This window comes from Brachyistius frenatus, unplaced genomic scaffold, assembly GCF_029030835.1.
Source record: "Brachyistius frenatus isolate BFR_SWC_R1_liver_20210118 unplaced genomic scaffold, ASM2903083v1 Contig_15, whole genome shotgun sequence".
NCBI lineage: Eukaryota > Metazoa > Chordata > Actinopteri > Embiotocidae > Brachyistius > Brachyistius frenatus.
The window spans coordinates 3,931,310-3,954,963 of NW_027210614.1; the positions used below are offsets into that span (position 1 = coordinate 3,931,310).

A 23,654-nucleotide genomic window follows, 5' to 3' on the forward strand; every position below is an offset into this window, starting at 1 on the left:
AGTTACGATGGTATGAAAAAAATACAGAAGCAATGAGGAGGAGGGAGCACAGAAGAGAGAGAAAAAAAAAAAAAAAAAGTCATGGAATAAAGCAGTCAGTGCCTAGAGCGAGGCAGAGGAGCGATTGTGTGGCAGAGTGAGTTATTTTGCTTCACTTGCTGCCTCAGCGGGGGGCGGGAGGGAGGAGGGGTTGTGTGTGTGTGTGTGTGTGTGTGTGTGTGTGTGTGTGTGTGTGTGTGTGTGTGTGTGTGTGTGTGTGTGTGTGTGAATTTAAAGGGGTGTGTGGTAGAGAGAGAGAGAGTGCCAGACCATCTAAAAGGAAAAGATATCCAGGAGAGAGTGAGGTCAGGTAACATTCACACAGCACGTATCAGCACCAAACATCTCACTAAATTGATTAATTGAATTTACATGTCTGACTCGATATCAAATAGTCCAATCAGGAGTTTGGTCAGATTTTAATGCAATTTCTCTATTCATTTAATCCAGTTTATGACACAAATGGAGGAATACTGTCGGAGGGGAAGACAGAACAGACGAGACGACTGCACCGAGACAGAGGAGGAACATTAATAATTACAGAGAGAGAATGAAAGAGAAATTCAAAATGCAAGAAAGACTGCAATTAAGGGAAGTCTAAATAATACACAGCTTTGGGGATGAAATGGTTTAAATGTAATTCTCACTAGGAACAAAGTCATGTAATGTAAGTTTCTGTAAAAGTTCCCTGAAAACTTCATACTTTTTGATCTATTTTTTAATGAGAGACAATAATTTGGAGCTGTAGTGATCCTTATTCGAGTCCCCACAGCAGTAAGCAGAAGCTGACACCCTCCTGTTCCCTGTCAGCAGTTATATTCTGGGTTCTCTTTGTGAGTGTGGGCTTAAAGCATATATGAAGTAACATTTCCCTGATCATTGTAAAAACAAATACATTTTGCGTTGTGTAAACTGTGTTGAACAGTTATGGTTTAAACATTTAAATTCAAGTATTTAATGTGGTTTAAAAAAAAAGCTGTTGTCCACCTTAATGTTAATTTACCAGTGCTGCAATGTGATGGCCCTTCAATAACACAACCCACAAGACCTCAATTAAAGCAGCTGTAGGAAAACAGCTACGGCTTTGCTTGAGAATCAATAGGACATGAGTGGCAGCTACCAAAGATAAAAGCCTATTCTCTGCACTCACTCCCATGTTTTTCTTTTTTTTGCCATACGGGCGTGTGACGCTTTTAAGAAGTAGGTTTTGTAAAATGGGCCGACGGCACTGAATGTTCATCTTATGTATTGTGGTTACGGATTCCATTCAGATAAAATATGTTAGCCTACTTACTGTCATAAAAATATAAACACAATAACTTGTTTGAAATACGTGTTGACTTTTGAGCAATAAGAAGGAAACGTTAGGAAGAAAGCTGAAAACAGCGAAACAGAAAACTACAATCCAGCCTGGGTTGTTTTAAATAGTGTACTGTTTCTTACTGAGGGTGAAGTGAAGCGCATACGAGCATCTGAAGAGCCACATGTGATCGTTTATAAAAAAAAAAAAAGAAAGTAAAGAAAATAAAGAAATAAAATGAAATGCCACATTCTCTACCAGATTGTAAAATTCCAGTTTTTGTGTCCTTAGGCTGAAATTAATTGAACGATCCTAGTATCTTGAACTACTTATCACAGCACTGTCTAACCAATTTCATCTAACAGGAGGAGACCAACAAACATGCTGTCAATCAAAAATTAGAAGTATTTTAAATGATGTTTATTTCAATGGAAATATTAAGACTGGCACCAATTTAATTCTAAATAAACCTGCACTTTACATCAAATTGTGACAACACTCAGTCCTTTATGTTTACCGTAGAAGCTGACATTACAAAACTTTGTTGATAGTTTTAAAACTTAAAAAGTAATGATGAGTCATAACTCACTGGACAAAAAGCAAAAGAGCATGTTTGTTGACATACAAACTTGGCAGGGTTAAAAAGTATAAAGAACACACTAGTTGTATGGCAACATGCCCAAATAAATGTATTCTACTTAAATCTACCTGAAAAGTTTACCCTGAATATGTCAGCTCTACAACTACAATATATTGGAAAACTGTTTTTATCTTGACAACACGAGCTTTCATTCATCACCTGTATACGTGACCTGTGTATGCCATCTCTCTCTCTCTCTATCTCCTAAAGCCGATAAAAGAGCGCTCCATTCATGTATGAAACTGTCAGCTAACACTAGCCTCTCCCAACACATGTTGCAGATGGTTACCAATACTGCCAGTTTTTACAGGCAAAAATATTCAAAATGGCATCAGCAGCAGCAGACTGCGGAAAACAAAAATGAAACATTTAATTTTTCATGTTGTTTTTTTTTTTTTTTTCTCCGTTTCTCCATGTCACCATTTGACCTAATTTGTTCTTTTGGGCTTGTCATGGCAAAGCAGCTCATCCAGCAAACATGCCTGATGAGGTGTGAAGCCTGCACCCAAATCCAGCTCTCCTACCCTCTGCCCACATTCCTGCTCTGCTCGGATTACTGGAGGTAGACGTCACTCACCGGCAGAGTCTCCGGGTCAGATGGAGGCGTCCCTATTCGAACCTGAACCCAGTCAGGCTGACCACAGATCAGTCATTCTTAACCAGTGGTGGAAGAAGTACCCAGATTCTTTGGTTAAGTAAGAATCAATGCAGCAATATATAAATATTCCATTACAAATAAAAGTCCTGCATGGAAAATCCTACTTAAGTAAAAGTAATGAAGTATTAGCAGGAAAATGTAGTTCAATTATTAAATTGAAAGTTCTGATTTGGTCCCTCTGACTGAAAAATTATTATATATGACATCATTAGATTATTAATACCGAAGTATCAGTGTGTAAGCAGCATGTTACTGCTGTAGCCGCTGCAGGCGGAGTTGTTCTGAACCACTTTATATCCAGTTTTATATCCAGGAACAGCAGATACATGTGAGGGGTCGTCAGATGATTACTGGGAGAGGACAGGAGAAAAAACTAAGTTCTGATCCATAAATCTCCAACTAGACATTTCTGTTTGTAATATGAGAAGTGAAAAAGGTTGGAAACCACTGGTTTAATTTTTATCAATGCGTTGTATTCTAATAGCTTTTAAATTTTTTTTTATTTTTTATTATCCACTGCATCAAATCTTCATCTTAAAAATAACTAAAGCTGGCAAATAAATGTGGTGGATTACAAAGTATATTTCTTTCTGAACTGTAGTGGGAGTATACAGGTACATTAAAATAGTAAATCGGTGCAGAGTGTGAGGAAACGTACGTAGTTACTTTCCATGTTCATAACACATCTGGTTCAGATACATTTTTTTTTTCCAGAGAATTGGTGTTGTGGTGAAATGAAGTAAAAACTGAATAAAAAGCATGTGTTTGGTTCTGTAAACTTGTTCTCTTTTATTCAATGTAACAGAAGTACATTTTTAATTATCAAAGAAAAATAGAGAGAGAGAATCACTCAAAGCAGAGAGGAACCCAAAGAACAAACAAAATGTACCAAACCTTAAAACAATTCCCCATCTTGGATTTCAATTGGATGAAGTGTTAGTCACCATGTCAGTCATGTACCTTCAAATAACATTTTGAAACACCACAGGTTTCGCATGTTCTTGCAATTTACAGGTGAAAAAAACCCCTCAAACTGAGGAGATAAAGCGTGGGCTAGCAACATAATGTAAGTTAAATGAGCTTCTCATGACAGTTTGGAATGTGCCAATTTCAGCTGTCAGATTGAGAGAGAGTGTACAGTATATATTTGTATATAAAAAAAAAAAAAGCGCTTGAAATATGGGATGAAATGTGTCCGTTATGAGAAGAGGTACTGTGGATGTTTAGATCGTCACCCCCGGCTGGGTCAGTTGGCAGGTGGTGAAGGCTGGCAGGGTTATCGCAGTTGACATTACGCGGGCCGGGGAACAACCTGGTCGCCGCGGTAAAGAGGACAACGCTGCAGCGTTCCAGGTGTGGGTTGCCCAGGGCGACTGTGTGGGAGTTTTAGAAGTCCAGGTGTTTGGTGCCGGAAGTGCCGAAGCCACAGGCCGGAGCCACCAAGGCCGCCGCTCCTGCCAGCTCCCCCCTGCTCACACGACTCACCGTCTCAGACAAGTCTGGAGGCAAATGTAGTCTCTACAGAAATCGGAGGGAGGGACGGAGGGAGAGGGCAGAGTGTTAGTTCGCAAAACGAAAGCACGGCGGTGGATCAGCGTACGGAAGATGGTACACTTCAGTGATGCTTATTCACAGAGAGCCATGTTGGGTTGAAATTGCATTAGATGCTTCAGCACTCCCCTCAGCACTGGCAGCATGGAGTAAACCTGCTAGCATGCTGCTAAATGCTTCAGAGAGCGTTAGGTCTGTTACGCCTCACAAGGAATATATGTACGTGTGTGTAACTGTGTGTGAGCAAGGGATGTTTTAGAGCAGGGGCGTCAAACTCATTTTAGTTAAGGGGCCACACACTGCCCACTTTCACCTCAAGTGGGCCAGACCAGTAAAATCGTAGCATGATAACGCATACATAACAACAATATTTCTCTATGTTTAAATCATTGGTGAAGGTTTTTGGATGATAAACCCTATTTTAAGGTCTTTCTACAATAAACTATAAACATAAAGACCAAAAACTCAGACATCAGCCCACTGTTTATCTGCCTGGGCTCTCCTCTGCAGATTCCCTAGCAGCGAGCGCTGCTGCCTGTGGCAACGAGCGCTTCTGCCTCCGGAGCAGACGTCACATTTACACTGTTTTTGAAGCAATTACCGGATCGATTAAAAAAAAAATTACAAAACGTTTGTACTCATAAACCTCCATATTCTCATAGAAATGCAATTTATGTCTTTCTGTAATTTTCACACTGAGCAAAGTCATCCGGCGGGCCGAGCTGGACCCCCTGGCGGGCCGGATTCGGCCCGCGGGGCCGTATGTTTGACACCCCTGTTTTAGAGAGTTGTTGTGTACGGGACACAAAAAACATGCACTTACAAGGTAAAAGAGTGCGTTCAGACAAATCTGGATGTGTTTGCGCTTGTGTTGATTGCTGTACTGTAACACAGATGATTATGTTGAGCTAATACCAGAGTCATTACAATCAAGTCTTTGAGCTGTTTCACAGTAAAAGCTTATCTGTGGAGCAGCCCTGTGCCAACTCAAAGCACAAAGACGCTAAGAGGTTAATGAGGGCCACTCATGTAAACCCCCCTAACACCAACACGCTAGCTACTATAAAGCTTAAGAGGGCCTACGCTGCTCTGCTCTCTCTCCGCAACCGGCATGAAAGGCCGCCAATGGCCCTCCATGAACAAAGTGCTGAAGAGCCGCTGAGAGCGTGAGAGGAGGTGAAGTATCTCCGGAGTCAAGTGTGTCCCTGACAATGGTGTTGAGTAGCATGTTGCTCGAGTGTCTATCGAGGAAGTTAAATCTGAATACTGCCATTCTGGGTACAAGAGAAGTTAAACCCTGTAATTTGTCCTTGAAAGAATCTGCCATGACATTTGAAACCCGCTGGTCAATGCCTGCTCTCCCACCCCACCCCTCCACCCCACCGCACCCCTCCACCCCAGGCCCCTAAACCTTCCCTGCCCGCCACATCCTCATCCCCTCCAGACATCCAGCTTTAGGAGTGCCCCTGCACTCCCACAGATACTTATCTTTTTCTTAATGACTAGGTGTTTGGGTACAGGGTTTAAGAGTGTCATTACTAAAAGATAATTCAGGACTACGCATCGCTCTTTACCCCTCTAGGGTAGACTACTTCCACCCTTTATCCAAGACTGTTTTCTTAGGCGCACCGAAAAACCCGAGTCTGTTTTCAGCTGATGTTCATGTCTGATATGAAGCTTTGCGTTTCTGCTACCGCGTCTGACGGTTCAGAGGCGCGACATGCTCAAGCGGTCTCCTGTTCTGTTGCCTTTGTGCGTTTAAGAAGACACATTTGTGAGGCAGGTCGAGGAAAGAAGAGCAGTAATCTTCACGCTGCCCTGCAAATTATCTCAGGCAGGTGAGCACTCAAGACGTTGGTGATGTTGGTCGGTAGAGGTAAGGTTACATGGAGGCAAGGGTGATGATTCCCAGTGGGGAGAACAAACACGAGGTACATAATCAACATGAGCCAGCACACCGATGACGCCACAAGAAGTTGTTAGAAACCAACACGATAAACCTCTCCCTGTATGTTAAGTCTTTCTCCGACTTCCTGTCTTCACACAAACACCCATGCAAACTCGTGCATTGGCCTTGAGGGGGCCTCCAGAAGCTCTGCTCTGCTTCCACCCCTGCCAAACCTCACCTGTGTAGTAACCTTTCGTGTCTTCAGCTCACTCGAGTGTGATTGAGAAAGAAAAACAATGCATTGATCAAGCCTGGACTCAGTGCTGCTTAGCGCACTGCAGCGGAAGCGCGGTAGAGAGAGGGGTAGGAGAAAAATCAATCACATATACATCATCCTCAGTGGGTGAGTTAAAAAAAAATAAAAAGACATCACACCGTTGTCTGGCTGTCACGCACCCACGAGCCTGGCTACACCGTGTCTCTTTGGCTCTGGGCTCTGTGAACCCACTGAGCCTGTGCAGAGCGAAGGTCAAAGCAATCCAGAAGTGCAGCTCAGCTCCTCTAACCTCTGAGTTCAGGGGCAGATGAGAACAATCAATGGTAACATCAAAGTTGGAGGGAGGAGCAGACAAAACCAATCGATTGGTTTGACACACAGAGGGAAAAGACAGCCTAGTAACAGTCAGCGCACATCACTGACAGCCAATATCAGAGCTGATAACTGTTACTGGTTAACAGGGCCGTAGAAACGTACTTATATTCACCTCAACACACAAGATATACTTATTTCACATCACTCTTAAATAAATGAGGACAATCAAGGAAAAAGACTCTAATTCATTTTACCTTGCTTTTTAGATTATGTAAGTGTGGTTCACTTATTTGAGCCGTGATATGGCAACTGCAGTGCGGCCATGAACATTTGCATTGACACCAAATGAATGGAGGTCAGTCTAGGACTTCGACAGAAGTATTCAGGGAGGCTATGAGTCTGCTTCCCTACGACCTGCACACTCCATGACGTAAACAAGGACATCCGGAAAACCCTCAGAGGCATAGTGGGGTGTATGTGTGTGTGAAGTCTTTCTCTGCTGCCTGGCAACCTTCACGAGGGTGGAGAAAGAGGAAAAAAAAAAAAGAAAATAAGAAGTGGGTAGTGGTGGGTGTTTGATGGGAGTGGACGGCGGGAAAATAGACCATTGGCTGTGGTGCACTGGTGGAGGAGGAGGAGGGGGGGGGGGATGTGAAAATGGATGTGTGCCACAATGTTAGTGCGATTATGTGTGTGTGTGTGTGTGTGTGTTAGAGCTGTGATGTCAGTGTTCCCTCCCTGGTGGCGGGCAGGGGTAAAGGTCCGTGGTTCAGCACCGCTCCACAGCCAGAGGGGCTGAGTCCATGCTGGCAACAGGGTGAGGGGTGACAAAGCTCCAAACGAGCGCTAAGCACTTGAAATGAGCCCTCAGGGCCGGCCCACAGACTAGCTTTGCCTAAGAGGGTTACTAATATCACCATACAATGGACAATTCCCTTCAGCTTACTAAACACACCAAAGAACCGATTCTACGGCGTTTCATGCTGCCAGGTCATTTACAATCTCCCATACAGCTTTGTTTGCGGATATGACATCAGTGGTTCATGGGTCAGAAAAGGCACCAAATCACTGCTTTAAATAATGAGTTGTGTTTTGTTGATGCGTTTTATAATGCAGTGCAATGGCGTAATATTCCGAGATCCAAACGGACCAAATCTTTCCGACTGGAGCTCAGAAAGAACCCACTCACACAAAGCAGCGTCATCAAAGGCATTCCACGGGTGGTAACGGCTTGCTAATGACTGGAGTATTAGGTGCTAATTTAACGAGTCATTTCTCCCATAGAGTTTTAGCCACACTTTCAAATGGCCCGTGTCACTGTACAGCTTAGAACTATGGGAAACCCAACACCTTGTTGTAACACATGACGACTGGTCTGGCTGTTCCAATCAGATTAGCTGATGATGGAACATGCTCATGGAAGTGACACGGTATTTACCATAAACACCTACTTAACGCAACCAGTGTTGTAATTTGGTCGGCATTTTATAAGCTCTACTAAATCAGTGAAATGAGAGAAACTGATCATTGTATCACAGCTGAAGTCATTACGATCACGGAAGAAAAGGCGACTAAGCAATCCGGCTATATGCTGTCAAAGATGAAAAAGAAATTCCAGTTATTGCTCTGATGTAGAAGAACTCAGTGAAATATCTTTTTAAATAGAGCAGTAAATTCGGTATTCATAGACAGCGGTCGCACCAGAGGTAATACCGTTAGCCAATTCCATTTGTCTGAGCGCCACAGCTGCAGTGCAGCCACTGTAAACTAATGTGTACATCTGTCCATGACACCAGGTCACTGTCCTCCATTTCCAGCCCCATTTCTACAACCAGCCAAGGGTCAAAATGGCAGCAGAATGTTTCACGGCTGAAACTGGTAGATATTTCCCAGACTCGCTGGTCTGTTCAGTCACTAAACCAAGCTAAATCACCTCCTGGTGCCGTAATCCCTCGGACCTCTAAAGTTACACTGCATTGTGTGGGAAATCATTTGCTGAACCTATAGGAGACGTCAGCACACCAAAAACCCACATAATGAGGTGATGTGCTCGTCTATTCGAGAAGCAAACTATCATCACATTTACGCTGGCAATTTCAGACAATACTTCCGCTACCTTGCGGGGAAAAAAAATGCAGAAACAACCCAGCATAAATCCCATCACTGGTAATTCTAGCCCACCTGCACCAAACAAAAGCGGAGAAGAAGCTCTACCTTCCTCTTCTTTTGTGGTGACAAAGAGTGTAACACGAACCCTGGCTTTGCCCTAAGAATAACCTGTTGACTAGGGAAGTCTTTCTCCCTCACACTTGGTCAATAATCTTGAATCCATTCATCTTTTTCTAAGTTTTTCTCACATACTTATTTTTGTAAAATAAATGTCAGTACATTAACTGTTTTAGGGCATTTTGGACCTTCTGCTCATTTAGTAGCTTGTAAAGTTGGTGATTAAGGAATTTAAACTTATTCAAGCAATTGGCATGCGCTGAATTCATCAAGTACATAAATGTACATGACATGTAAGGCTGAGTATATTTTACAACTCCACTCTATCCTGTGGAAACCCACGCTGCTTAAAAATAGTGTAAACTTCAATTCTTTGAGTAAAAGTGTAAAGAGAATATCAGAGACAGAAAAAGAAGGACACAAATGTGAACTATACTGAAGCTCTTCTCAAGTTTCTTTTTCGGTAATTGGTTGATGGTCACCTGCTCGCTATGTCACCTGCTGCCTGATCCAGGATAATCTGAGAGGCAGCCATACAGACAGTCAGGCGGACTGACAGATAGACAGATACAGACACAGGCTCCTCATCTCTTCCGCTTCATGTCCTAATGCATCTGACAGAGTAGGCAGCAGGCAGGCAGAAGGATGAGTAAGCATTTTGAGTGTAATTATATTCCCAAACACTGAAAGAATGGGAAGGGACTAATAACCGACTGAATTTCATTAAAAGTGAGCGTGTCCAAACAGGAAATTGATTAGCTGACAATATTTCAAGTTCTTTTTCTAATACCTAATGGAATGTTTATTCCTGTTCTTTTGAATAGATAGCTCCTCACTTACCCTTCACGCTCCACAGACTGATAAAAAGCAGCATTTGATAGAATCTGTCATGTTACTAAATGTGACATGCATGGGAATCAGTCAGCTCTTCGGTGCTTCTGAATAACCAAATGGACAAACAAGGGCCAAAGTGTAACTGTGCTGTAACACAACAACTTGACTTGTTATCTCCGTCATCATCATCTTCTACTAAACCCTCCTCTGGGGTCCTCTGCTTGGACCTGTCAAGAGTTTTGACAGGGGAAACAGCATGGGGCCATTTTGTCTCTTTTCAGTTCAGTTTTGTTTCTCTTTGGAGGGCAGTGTTGGTATGGACCGTGGGCGTTGTAGGGTGAGGGCACATTGACCCTTGTGGTGGTGGATAGTAAGGAGGGGGGTGGGTTAGTTGGTGTTATGGACTTGGGCACAGCAAGAGAGTGCTGGTTTGCCCCTGGAGTGACATGGTGCCTGGGGAGAAAGGGAGAGGGATAGAGGGCGTAGAGTACAAACATATCTAAGTGCTGCCTTCACTACCGATAGGCCCATAGCAAAGAGCGCGGCTGCATGGGTTATGACAGCATATCTGGGGGACCTCTTGTGCCCTCCACCCCTCAAACACACATTTTACCCCTCAAACCATGACTCTGATATAGACGTCCTCAGGTTAAAACACTACTGACACTTTTGGTAAGAGCAGGTTTTCTAGTGCTATATAGATGCCCTGCTATAATAATCACACTTAAGAGCAATTCTCTAAACACACTTCTGTTATTTAGCAAAAAAAAAAAAACAGTTGAATATCAAACTATTCAATTTTGTACAGACAAAGTACCCTATTTCTCCATTGTCTTTTAGGCATAAAAATTCAAGCTTTTAGGCCACTTTGAACGTTTTAAATCAAATGAATGTGAGACATTTGCAATTTTAAATGCTTGAACAATGTCAGTTTAAAGGAATAATTTGACATTTTTATTTGCTTGCTTGCAGAGCATTAGATGGGAACATTGATACCACACTTATATCTGTTCTTTCAATATAAATCGAGAGCAAACGCAAATCAGCTGAGCTTAACACAACAACTGGAAAGAGTGTGAAAAATGCATCTAAGCTCTGTCTAAAGGCATCAAAGTTATATTACCGACACTGCGAATGCTCACTAGGTCTGGGTATCTTCCAAAAATGTTCAACAGCAGTACCAATACTTTGATATCAATTCCTGAACAATACTTTTTCTAGACCAATTTTCATAACAAATTTGACCATTTTAAGAAATAGAAAATTATATTACACATTATGGTACAAATGTTTAGTTTTCACGCAGTTTAGAAAGGGAGAGTGTAACCCAGGTTGTTTTCTGCAGCTAATATTAACAGCTGTCCCCTAAACGTCTTACAAGCAAGTTATCACAAGATGCGACAATTTACTGATGTTCCCTGAAAGCCTCACATGCTATCAGTAGATGCTAGCAAGCCGGCTGAGTGCAGAGAAGCCTCCAGTTACTGCAGAGCACTGGAGTCAGACAGATATGTGGCCAAAAAGGAGTGAAGTAAGGTGTTCTAATGAAAGATTTACTTAAGTGATTCCGTCTACGTGATTGGGCCGCCCAAGTATAGGCAATGTATTGTAAATGCTTGGGCTTGCTGACGCTAATGAGTTTACTCCTGCGTAAACGTAACAGGGTAGGTATCGAAATTTGGTATCGCATGACAAGGCATTTTTCGTTAGTAGACGATAAAAAAATAATTTGATCGATCAGTGCCAAAAAAGCGTTGAGGTTATGGACCCTGCACGATATGTCGCTTATTTAATCTGCATAAAAACCACATTGAAAAGATCAAGCTGTGTTTTTGGAGAGGTTTAGTTGCTGAGCGCTTTCTTGACCAGGAGCAGTTTCCAAAAAAGGTTGAACTGTTCCTTTAACATCCCTGCGCTATTTGGTTGTTAATTTTCAGTCACCAAAAAAATTAAAGTCGGAGCATTACCAAGGATTTTTTTTTTCCATGTATTATTCATGCCCTTTTCTGTGTTGCACTCAGTCTACAAGTGCACACGGCCATGTACAAAAACAGACAGACACACACGGCCTCTTTCCAATGCATGTGTCACAGAGGTATTTACAACATGAGCGCACAAAGCAGGATTGTACATCTAGGGTTTCCTGAACCTGGCCTTAGCGCCAACACAGAGTCCTATTTATCCGTCGTCATTTGTGCTGTGATGGGAGTTCACACAGTTTACAGGCATAACATTTGGCAAAGTGAAAGGTCGTCTGGAGGTTACTGTGTCAGCCGGGGTAAGTGGCTGACCTCTTGGGAGGGGTGGGGGCCGTGACTCTCACAGAGGAAGTCTGTTGTGATAGCAAAACACAAGGACTGAATGAGGCAATTTTGAAGAAAGAAGGCAGAAGATGACAACATACAGAATTATCTGCCATTTGAAATATTTCCAGTGTCATGTGATAATGCTAAAGTTGTCACCACCAGTTTGTAAACCTCATCTACCACCACCTTCTTACTACCATCCTGCATTATTGCAATGGAAACTACAAGACATATGTGACACAGAACTGTGTTTTGTCTTTACATTGTGCCACAAAAAGCAATCCAAAAACACAGCATGTATCATCCTCCTCAGTTAAGGAGATGAAACAAAGCAGAGGTCCATCTGTGTATGAGAATCACTGGTCAGTTCTTTACATTGGAATCTACCTGCACAGGAGCACAGCTTCAAGTTCACCTGCTTGTAATCTTCAGGAACCAGGCGGGAAGTTATATATCTGAGATTCAGCAAAATAAGAAAAGGAGAGTCAGTACAGAAATGTGGAGAGTAACAAAGTTGAAGAATTACAGTAAAACTGTAACTGAAGACAGAGAGAAGATTAATCCAAGAGAAAATTCACCACATGACTAAATTATACAAAGGGGACAGTAAAGAAACTATATGAAAGTGTATGATGTTAACTCTTTGTGAGTACACCAAAGAAAGGTGTGTATATCTACATATGTAAAATTTAACATGCTGATTGTGTTTGTAACACTTTTGATATCCTTGTGGTTCTACATATGCGTGAGAGTGTGTGCGTGATTGTATGCTTGCGCGCATCCGTGTCTGTTAGTCTGCCCGGATGAATAAAGGGGGGTGGGTATAATCCATCACCAGTTGATAGTCCTCACAAAAAAGAAGCCCTTTTTGCTGAGAGGACAGCCCTTGTGTGGACAAAGACCACCATACTGGGGACTTCATAGGACCCAGCTGAAAAGGTGTTGCCCAGAGTAACCCCATTCACATTAACAGGCATGCTGGCCAAAGCCAGTCATTACTGCTGACTTGGACCAGCCGGGCCACACATAGACCAGCCTAGAGCCTCTAAGGCCATTCACTCCACATCAGCCCACAGGCAAGCGGCCTGAACTCTGCCACTGGGGAGCATCTAGAATTGTTACCATTCTATTCGACTGTCCGTCTTGAGAGCCTCAATATATGCAGGCTTTGAGTAAATTCATAAGAAGCATGAATATACAGTTTAACTGGTTAGAGTCTTTGTCGATTCATAAAAGCCTGAAAATGTGTCAAAATAAATGAAACATTTTATTTCAAGTTGATGTATTGTGTTTTGTTTATGAAGCAGTTTCTGACATTTGATGTAAAAAGTGATAAATTAGTAATTTTAATTAACTTGAATTTCCAGCTACAATTAGTTCGATATCTACACAATCTGGTCAAAAAAACAAAACACCTGTGCCAATATGATATCTTGGGTATTTCACAAATGTTGCTACGGAATGTCAGATTTCCATTAGGCAATAGCTTCTGGTACTACATTTACATGCAGTATAACAGAGCTGCAACAATTACTGTCACATGGACGGTCACCAGAAGATAATTCATAGTGTTTTGATCAAGTATGCTGCTCGAAATTATTTTTAAAAAATTGGCATTTTGTAAAAATTTAAAATGTCTTAGAGTAGAAAATTTCCTCCCCAATATGACAAGACAAATTAGTTGCTTTCATTGGAGGTGGGTCAAAACAAAATAGTTGAAGCACATTAGATGTCCTTTCTTATGAAGTAAGACATGTATGTATTATCTGACTTGTTTGGCAATATTCAAGTACTTCTTCACATCCACCCATCTTCCCACCACTACGACTGTCTCTGAAATGAGGGTGACCTCTTTCACAATCACACAGTGGAATGCGATGAGAAAAAGGCTGATGCGCTCTCAGTGGACTTGTACTGGGATCGCTGGGGGCTGAAAGGCTTCGTCCCACTAATCTACTGAACTCTCCTAAAGGCACTTTAGGAAACCAAAAATCGGACCTATAATACATCTCCACGCAGAATTCATAACACAAGTTTTAACTGCAAAACCTTCTAGGTAAAAATCAAAAACCTGATTTAGATGTATTGTTCAATCAAATAGGAAAATTACATTTAATGTAGCTACATCAACATATTATGCATTGGATTCTTTGGTATATAAACACACTTCAGTCTCCTACCTCCTCTTTCTCTCCTTCCCCATTTGCCCTCCATCCCCACTCCACCTCCACCTCCACCTCTGTTCTACTCTCCAGTACCCTCCCTGTGGGCAGGTGGTTGTGTAAATTTAGCCACAGCTAGGTGAGGTGCTTCCTGGGTAGACTGTTGGCAAAGCTACCTTTAGGGTGTTCAAGATGTCAGAGGGAATGAGACATCACCTCGACTGCCCTGTCAAAAAATTCACCACCTTCCATTTCCCCCATAACCCCTAGGTCCTGGAAGCACCGTGGGTGATGGGGAATTCTTGTTTTGTGTTTTCTAATTTAGCCTGAGACACACCAGCCATTACCTAACCCAAAGCGCTGGCTGAGTGTTAATTGTGAAGCATTACTAGAGCTATTAAAACAGTGAGCCGGGGCCTGGGGACAACACATGCTAAAGTTAAAAATCAGAGAGACAGCACTAAATGCATGTTATACCCTCCCTGCAAATGACCCCTAAAAGAGGTGACACTGGGGAGGATGTCTGGAATTTAAAACAACGACAAGAAACATAATGCAACAATCAATATAAAAATGTTAACTTCAAATGTAACTTAATAAGAAATACCATGGTATTCAGATAAAAAAAAAAAAAAAAGTTTGCGGATATGTTGTCAAATGATCATCATAATACATTTTCATCTGCAAATGCGTACAGATTAATGAAAGGAGACTAAATACTCACAACAGGATTAAACATGCAGATGTTTCCTCATGACTTCGTTTTTTTTTTTTAGTTTTTATAGACCTTCTTTCATAACAACCCTGTATGATGCCAAAGATTTTTTTTTGTTACTTTTAGTTTAGTTTTTTTCAATACTTTTCTTTTTCTATTAAAGTGGGGGAAAATACCGCTTTTAAAAGTGTTTTTTGCAGCCATTGGATCACAAATTGGTCACCAAAAGAGAGTCCTCACAGAGTCCTCGCATAGTTCATCTTTGGAAAAAATGCAAAGCAAAGAGTAGAGTAATGCATTGGCTCAATAAGACTTATTTCAGTTTCTTAAAATGGATATTGATGCTCGGTCTTAAAATGACTCTAAATCAAATTACAACAAACAAGTGCAGAAATTGTTCCAAAATTTTGTGAAAAGTGAAGCAGTATTATTTTTATGGATCATATTATGAGAGGTAAATATGACAGTGATTTTTTTAACAGCTACTGCTGTGACAATGATACATTTATTTAGGTATTAAGAACAGTACAACTTTTTAATGTTCTCAAAGTAAGACATATACTTGAGCACCAATGCAGCTCCAGATGTGGATATTTTGGAGGCATGGGTGTTAAGTGTGCTGTACCTAAACACTGTGTATATAGCTTGTTGCAGTGGAAAGTTTGGTTAGTAAGGTGACTAACGATCAATAAAGACATTGTTTTCCTCATTTCGCAAACCTACATCTGACAAAATGAGCACAATGGATCGCTCTAAACGTTTTTCTCCGATTTTCTCTTCTTACCGAGCCGTTCACAGTTTCACGACACTTGTAACAGTTTCTTTTAAAAAGAAAAACGCTTTTCTGTCGTTTGGGTGGGTAGCCTTATTGGTCAGGAACCTTTGATCACAAAACCACAAAAGCTGGAGAAGACTAATGAGTAAGAATATTAGTTTGCGCTATGTAATTAGGGTGCAATTATATTCTATGAAGTATGGTTTAAAAGAAAAAGAAAGGGTTAGTACAGGGATGGATACAGAGTGCAGCTGAGCTGAAAAGAATAACAAAATTGGAAAGCGGTCCAAATGTGACTATCAGCTTCTTCATTCTCCCCGATGCCGAGTTAGGCGTTTTGCTGGGAAATGGGCGGCCTGCCAGATTGGGGCCAAGTCAGAGTTGTCAGGGGATTACAGTTCTGCCTTGCTCACTGCAGGGGGTGCGGATTGGGCCTCAATTACCCTGGAGCGGCGTGTTTGATTTGGCCCGGCACTTTTGGGGACAGACCAAAAGCTGAATAATGCACCATTAGCAACTCAAAATCCTGCCCTAAAATGAGTCCACTTATGCATCACATACAGTAATTGTGTGTCTATCAAAGACTGGCAGGTCCACACCAATTACCCTGATAACAACAAAACAATCTATGCATAATATTATCTGCCGAACACCTGTGGGCACCCGCAAACATCCAAGTTTTCCTGTTTAAAACTTCATTCAAAGTCTGTCCCTGAAGTGAAGTGTCAACTTTAGAGAGCTAAAAGACAAAAATGCAAGTTTGCTCTGAGGTAATGTGGAAAATGTGTGGTGGTATACATTTTTATGTTTGTATTTACAAATGTATGGGAGGCTGAGGGAGAGAGAGTGTGTGTTTATGAGGAAAGAGAGAGAGAGAGTCTGTGTGTGATGACAGAGTTAGAGAGGGAGAGAGAGAGAGAGAGCGAGCGAGAGGGAGATCCCCCTACTCTGGCTACAGTTAGAGCTGTGCAATTGAATTTCACAGGATATGAGGCAGCAAATGGCATGTAAAGGCTGAAGCGTCAGACGGTTCCTGCCACACAGGCCAGACAGATAAGGGAGGTGTAAGTGAAATCATTAGGTAACTCTGCAGGACATCAGGGGCAGTTTGAGGTTGGCAGGGGGCTACGAGAGCCAAAGGTCCTCCTTGAGCTCCATTGAACACCCACTCAGCCTGATATACATGCACTTACAAACACACAGGGAAAATCACTTATACAAACACGCTGCAAGACAAACAAGGACTCGAGACAGAGACAGGCAAAACAACCAAGCGCTGTTTTTTTTTGGTTTTTTTCACTCTCCACCCGCAAATACATGCATATGAACTCACATGGATATGCACTCATGCACACATACACACACCACTTCAAACTGCAGACGCCTCATTTAGGTATCAGCCCCTGCGATTGTGTTTGTCCACCTGGGTATGAAAGAGCCATTCTGGCCTGTGTGGAGGAGACAGCAGTGTGGTACAGCTCAAGCCGGAGCCCAGCAAGCCTACGTCTGTCTCAGGCTCTCAGGGAGGGGAGCAGCCAAGTGTGGATGCACCTCATTACCTCACTCATCCACACACCAATTACCCCTAAATAAATACACCCAGCCCACAGGCAGCAACAATGACATCCAGCCTGAAAGGGAAGAAAGGACGCCGTTCAGAAAGCATTTGCACGCACAGAAAAGTGCTGTTGGATAATGATGAAAAAAAAGTACAGAGAAAAGAAGCAAAAAGAAGAACATGCAGGGGGCTCCAAGTCTTTTAAAGAACTCAAAGACGAAACGGAGAAAGAGAAAGAATGAAACAAACACAGAGCAAGCAGAGTGAAGTGATTCAGAAAATGATAATTTCTTGCTAAATTTCACCCAACACATCCGCAAATGATTATTGTGGCGGGGGAGGGGCAAAGTTGAATTGTTTTAATGCATGCAGCCATGAGATAGCTCTGCCGCCGACTAAAATGGTGATGACTGGAGCTGACATGTATGTATTTGCATATAAGACGGACCGCTTGGGGTAACAGCAGTGTGTCCGAAGGCCAAAGAACACAGGCTAAAAAGAGAGCGAACAGAGCTCGTTCCCCAGAAAGTTTGACAAATTATGGCAGGTGGCATGAAATGTGACAGGAAACACTTGCGCCCCAAAGAGAAGAAAACAGTTTAAGCTGTTAAGAGTGAAAAGTCTCCAGCACTGGAGTGAGAAGGTGAGTGAAGGATGCAGAAAAGGTGTGTGGCAGAGAAAAAGAAGACAGATGTGTTTTCAGGGAAGGGTGGTACAAACATGGAGAGGAAGCCAAGAGTTCCTTCATACGCCCCTTGCCCGCCCTCCCCCTCTCCACACCACTCTCCCACCTCCCTCCATGTGGGATCTTTCTGCATGAGTGACTCTGTCATACCTGGGGGACAAAATGGTCTCTCTCTCTGCCCTAGTTCCTCCCTTCCTCTCCTCTTGTATGTCTGTGCTGTGATTATGGTGAGCCAAGCCTGATTAGCTGTGTGGTACTGTGTGGTACTGTGTGGTACTGTGTGGCAAAAGAGACGTAAAACTACACGAGTGAGTGAGTATAAAGCATCAAATATTTCCATCATAAATACCCTAAAATTATTCAAATTACCAAAGTCCCTAATACACAGAATTTTAAATCTTAACTAAAGAGCAGCTTCTACTTATGTGAATCACTTTTATTTTGGCAGCCAAAGGCAAAAAAGATGATTCACTTCCTCCTCTAACACCTGAACAATCAGGTGATGGGTGGAATGGTAATTTGCTGATGATGGTGTGTCAGGGAGTGCATCCGCTTGTAATCCCTGATAGGCTGCTCTCAAGTCACCAGGATGTAAGAGCACATCTAAAACTTTAAATAACCCACATGACCAGAGCAGGGCGGTTCACCTGACCAGAGGCAGATTCCTGGTTAACAGAAACAACGGCTGGGAACGTGTCAGTTTTCCACACCGTTGATTCGGTGCGATAAACAGAAGATGATGGATGGAATGGAAGTGAAAGGAGCAGGTTTATTAGGATTCCTTCCTGGTGAAGGGCTAATTGAGAGAGGGCACATTGCACACATCTTGTGCCACAGGTGGGTGGAGTAGTATTGACATGCTGTGGCAGCATAGTCAGGATTCCTGGTGTACAGCTCAACCCTCAGCTGGAATCCCACTGCATGAGAATCCCTGGCTGTCACATAAAACACAACAAAGCGAGGCCTATGAAGACCTGCTGGCCATTTACAAAATCACTTTGTCTTTTACATATATTCTTAGCTGCGGCTGGATGTAAAAATTGTAGCGGCCCTTCACCTCTTCTCTGTCCTTCTTCCCTGCTTGACACGGCCTGGAGCTTCCTCCAGAGCGCTAAAGTGTTTTTTATTTTTTATTTCCTGCACCCTCCAACATCGACACATGCTGTTGTCAAACCCTGCAACACACTTCACGCACTGATATACTGTGAACACATTTTCTTTAAGGTTTCTGTGTCTTGTTATTATTTGATTAAGGTCTGAATGCACACATATATAAACATTATACTTTCTCAGAAACCGTGTGAAAAATCGTGACGATGCTCAGCCAATTCCAGCAGTTGAACCTCCTTGGGTAGAGAGGTTTGCGTGACTTGTGAGATTTCACACACTACCTGTGCCTGAAAGGAATGTACAGGAGATATGCAAGATCCTCAAGTACACACCCAGAGGCGCTTCATGATCAGGACAATCCACAAACACACATACAAAAAAGAAATGATTGTGCGTTCGTGTCATCAAAATATGTTCAGTGAGCAGGAGCAGACATGCCAGTCAGTTCTGGCTTTCACACAACAAAAGAGAGATGATTTGACTCACTAATTTCATTCACTAATGATAAACTCACAACTACAAGTGTCTGTAGTTTGTAAATATAAACTTAAGTCATTGAAGGATTTTGAGACTAATGATGGCTTAAATTGATTATTGTCAGTTTTGTGCAAACTCTTCATCTCTTTGCTGCAGTGTTTAGCCTGGGACACCTTTAGCAAAAAAGTTGATCCAAAAATTTAACATTTTGGCTAATCAAATATGTGCAATAAAACACGTCAGGTAGATATTTCTTAAAATTCAACAGTAAAATTGTACTATTTAGTTCACAATTGCTAAGACAGGGAATAAAATGACAGTCTAGAAACCCAAGCAGCTCATCTCATGCAACATCTTGTTTTTTTAAGTATACTGCTCTCATGATTGCCCAGTAAATCTGATACCCAAGTCAAACAACTTTTCTATTCATCGGAGTTTTACGTCACTTCGGCATGGCATTATCATGATTATTCACTGGCGGTCTGATGTAAATATCATTTGGTGTGCTGATAAGGAAAGATGGAAGACATCTTCATGAAAAGACATCATATACGTTTTTGCTCTCCTGTGCTTCTTCGTGCAAATGATATTTAGTTTACTTCTGTGCGAGCATGCCAGGTGTGATATTTTGCTATTGTTCTTTAGTACATATGAATCACCTCAGGAACATGACCTGTTCACAGGTATTGGTAAAGCTTGTTGTGTGAAAATAGGGTTAGTATCCTGCCTGAAGTATTAAGTGTCCGCATACATATAAATCAAGCATCCTCCATATGAACACTCACTTTACTAATATTTTTTTTCTCTCCCAACAGTAAGTAGTCAAAATATGTAAAAATGTATATACGTTCACAGACATGCAACTTTACAAGGTTATTTCAAAGTACAAGACTGAGTTAGATGAATTATACACAAATGCTATCACCGTTGTAAATGTGCATCATCTGTTCATCCATCTAAGTTAGAAAAAAATTGTGTTTGTCATATACAGGGCCATATCACAATGTAATCTCTCGCATAATGGTGCAGTTTCAGAATTAGTAGGACAAAAAAAGACACATCCCAGTGATATTGGCCATATAAAGTACATTGGCAAACACATTTACTTCAACTGCCAAATCTCTAAATTAACACCTTTTTGGTGAGAAAGCTCAATTTGGAACACATCACACCAACACCACAGCTGGCATTCAAGGGTAAAATTAATTACTTCAGATACATGTGCTTCCTCTCAAAGTGGCAGACTTATTTGCATTGAGGAACATTCAGCAGAAGTAATCGATGCACACACAAAATACGGCCACCCAATGACCCCAGCCCCGTCTCACAGTCCCCTCCCACCATCCCCAAAGCCCTGACGGCTCAGCCATGCATGGAGGAACAAACACAGGTAGCGAGAGCAAATCAGACTGCAACAAAACACAGAAACATGAATGGGAAGCATTACAATGACGGGCTGGATGCAGGACAATGGGTCCGCTATTAAACAAACGGCAAATCCCAGGATGGGCTGCGGGAGTATGATACAGATTACAGGCACCTAGTCCCTGCCTGGGGAACAGGGGAGAGGGAGAAAAAAGGACACAATATTGCAATCTGACAGCTGACGTCTTCATATAAATGTATGAATTTACATTCCAATTAGAGGAAATTTACATCTTAATCACAGCGAGCAGTGTGTCGGTCCCTCGGTTAGTGTGTTGCTACGGTAATGAGGTGGGATGCCGCTGTGCTTTCTCATCCAGACAGTGATCTGTCAGCAGACGACACCTCCCTGTTATGAGGGAGCTGCACCCTTAAATGCAAACCGCCACCACAATCCAGGAATATTCGCTGAAATCTGTCTTAAATACCAACAAGGTGTGAGCTGCCACCCGAGGATAATGTGCCAAATATGGAGTTTGAAAAACATCAAACATATCTTAAATACAGTGCACTGAACCAGGAGTGTCTTTAACTGTCACTCAAGTGACAAGCTTTCAGTGCTCTATGGTATTCCATTTCTAATTTCCATACTAATAATGGGTATATTATCTTTAATGGTTTGACTTTGTTTTATGGCATTTCAAATGGATGGTGAAGATGTCTGTGGAATTTCTCAAACATATCATGTCATCCAATCACATGCTGCTCGGCTGCTAACAAAGGCAGTGTGAGTGGTTGAGATGGCAGGATTGTGAACGTATCATCAATATCCTTCTGGTCATCATTTACATCAGTGTAAATCATAGCATCCAGCTCACCCTCAGGGAGAGCACACACAGTCGACACAGCATGTGGAAACTTGTGGGGAGAGAAGGAAAGCAATTCAGTTGGGAGGAAACAGTAAAAGCCGGCTGAAAGAAGAACTTTTGTTGAAGTTTCTGAAGTCTGTTTGAGTATGCTTGTTGTGGTTTGGTTCAATTAGCAGACAACACCTGCTGGTTTGAGGATTTGGAATTGAAACCACACAGGCAAGCCTCAGGCCCAGGCAGGGTCCTTTCATAAACTCACGAGAGAGAAAAAAAGATCGCTCTACTGACATCAATTTTAACAAGTCCAGAAAAGAGACAATTTCATGAAAACTTCAGCATCCAAACTGAAATAACTTTAATTCAGTGAAATCATTTACTTGAACAGGATCCGTGATTGCTGACAAAGCAATCCGGAAAAGCAGATTAGCTACCACCAAATAGGAGAACACGTAAATCAATTTAACACAGTCTTTTGCCATCTTCACGCTTGACTTTAATACAGGGATGTGTGAACAAAAAATTGGAGGGAAATGAGGCATGGCTTCTTTATCAGCTACCTCGTAGCCATTCAGACCCCTCCTGCCAGAGACACTGCTCTAATGGCCGATATCTATGGGAGCAGCCTATTACTGGATACTGCCTGTAATTAAGACGAGTCAGATTACACCAGGCCAGTGCATCCCCTCTGATATGTAGGATGCCATTAAGGCCTGAAGTGGTAATACACTTGTACACCGCAGTGAGAAAAGAAATGAAGCTCGTGGTGAAAACAAAACATAAAACACTTAAAAAAAATGTCGCATGTCCAGTGCAAGTGCTGAATGCGTCCCCAAACATTACATGGGGTGATATGTGGGGCGTGGCTGGGATTCCACTTTAGCCTGCAGGGTGTTTAGAGAAGATGCCAGAAAGCTGCACACAACCCCTTTGGCACTTATCTTGCATACTCTAACATTGCAGATTGATTCCCACAGCAATGCTGCTTTGCCTGTGCACTTCTGCCTGAGCATCCAGGTCAGATCGCCTCTCTTTTTTTAAGGGCGGCTGGGTGGGAGTAGGAGGTGGCAAATGAGGTTCAGCAGTTGAGTTTAGCTTGAATGTTCACAGTGATTACAACTTCTTAAAACAGGCAGCAGCTTACAAGGTGTCAAGTTGACTTTGTGTCTGGAAGCAAATGAGGTGAAAAGGGTGAAGGTGAATGCTGTTAAGTTGGAATAAGGGTCCTGAATGCAGAAGGAGCAACACTTAAAAAGCTGGCTATGATTAAAAAAAGAGGAGCAGAGGATGGAAGCCTCCAACAAAAGAAACAGTGAGTGAGAGGGAGACAGAAGGAGGGACAGCAGCGAGTGAGTTTGAAATGGGAAAGCACTTTCTGTACACACTCTGCCTACTCTAATATTCACCACTACACATGCTTTTGCGCACTATTCCTCATCTAAGCACGCAAACTCTCCTCTCAATACACACACTCGCGCATTATAAAAATGCACTCCCTGTTAATACCTATCTTGCATAGGTATTAACAGGGAGTGCATTTTTATGATGCTCTCAGTTGCCAGGAAACACACATAAACATCAAGACACGCTATCTTTTGAGGGGTCTAAGAAATTTACTGTACTGAATTGATTATAAGTTTACATTACTTCTCTTGTCTCCCTGCCAGACTTACGGTGATGCACAACAATGACTGCTGAATGTCAGTGTTTTTAAGGATGTGCATCAAAGGAGTCTGTTTACTTTCATATTTTGTGAGATTGACATGGAGATACATTCACTGGGATCTCTCCTCTTGTTGATGTGAACAGGTTATTTCTGACTAAATAAAGTCGCTCAGTAAGTGAAAGCTCTGATATCTGAAACAGAGACAATAAATATTGCTGTCATACCTTTGAATGAACAAACA

General features: G+C 42.1%; 1 protein-coding gene across 1 annotated transcript in view; it reads right to left on the reverse strand.

Moving 5' to 3' along the window:
• Positions 1-199: 199 nt before the first annotated feature.
• Positions 200-23,654, reverse strand: part of elp4 (elongator acetyltransferase complex subunit 4) — a 55,940-nt gene continuing 32,485 nt past the window's right edge. Inside the window, exon 10 of the mRNA XM_069693660.1 lies at positions 200-4,155. Within this exon, the coding sequence (XP_069549761.1) occupies positions 4,024-4,155 (132 nt within the window). The 3' untranslated portion in view covers positions 200-4,023. The remainder of the gene's footprint in view (positions 4,156-23,654) is intronic.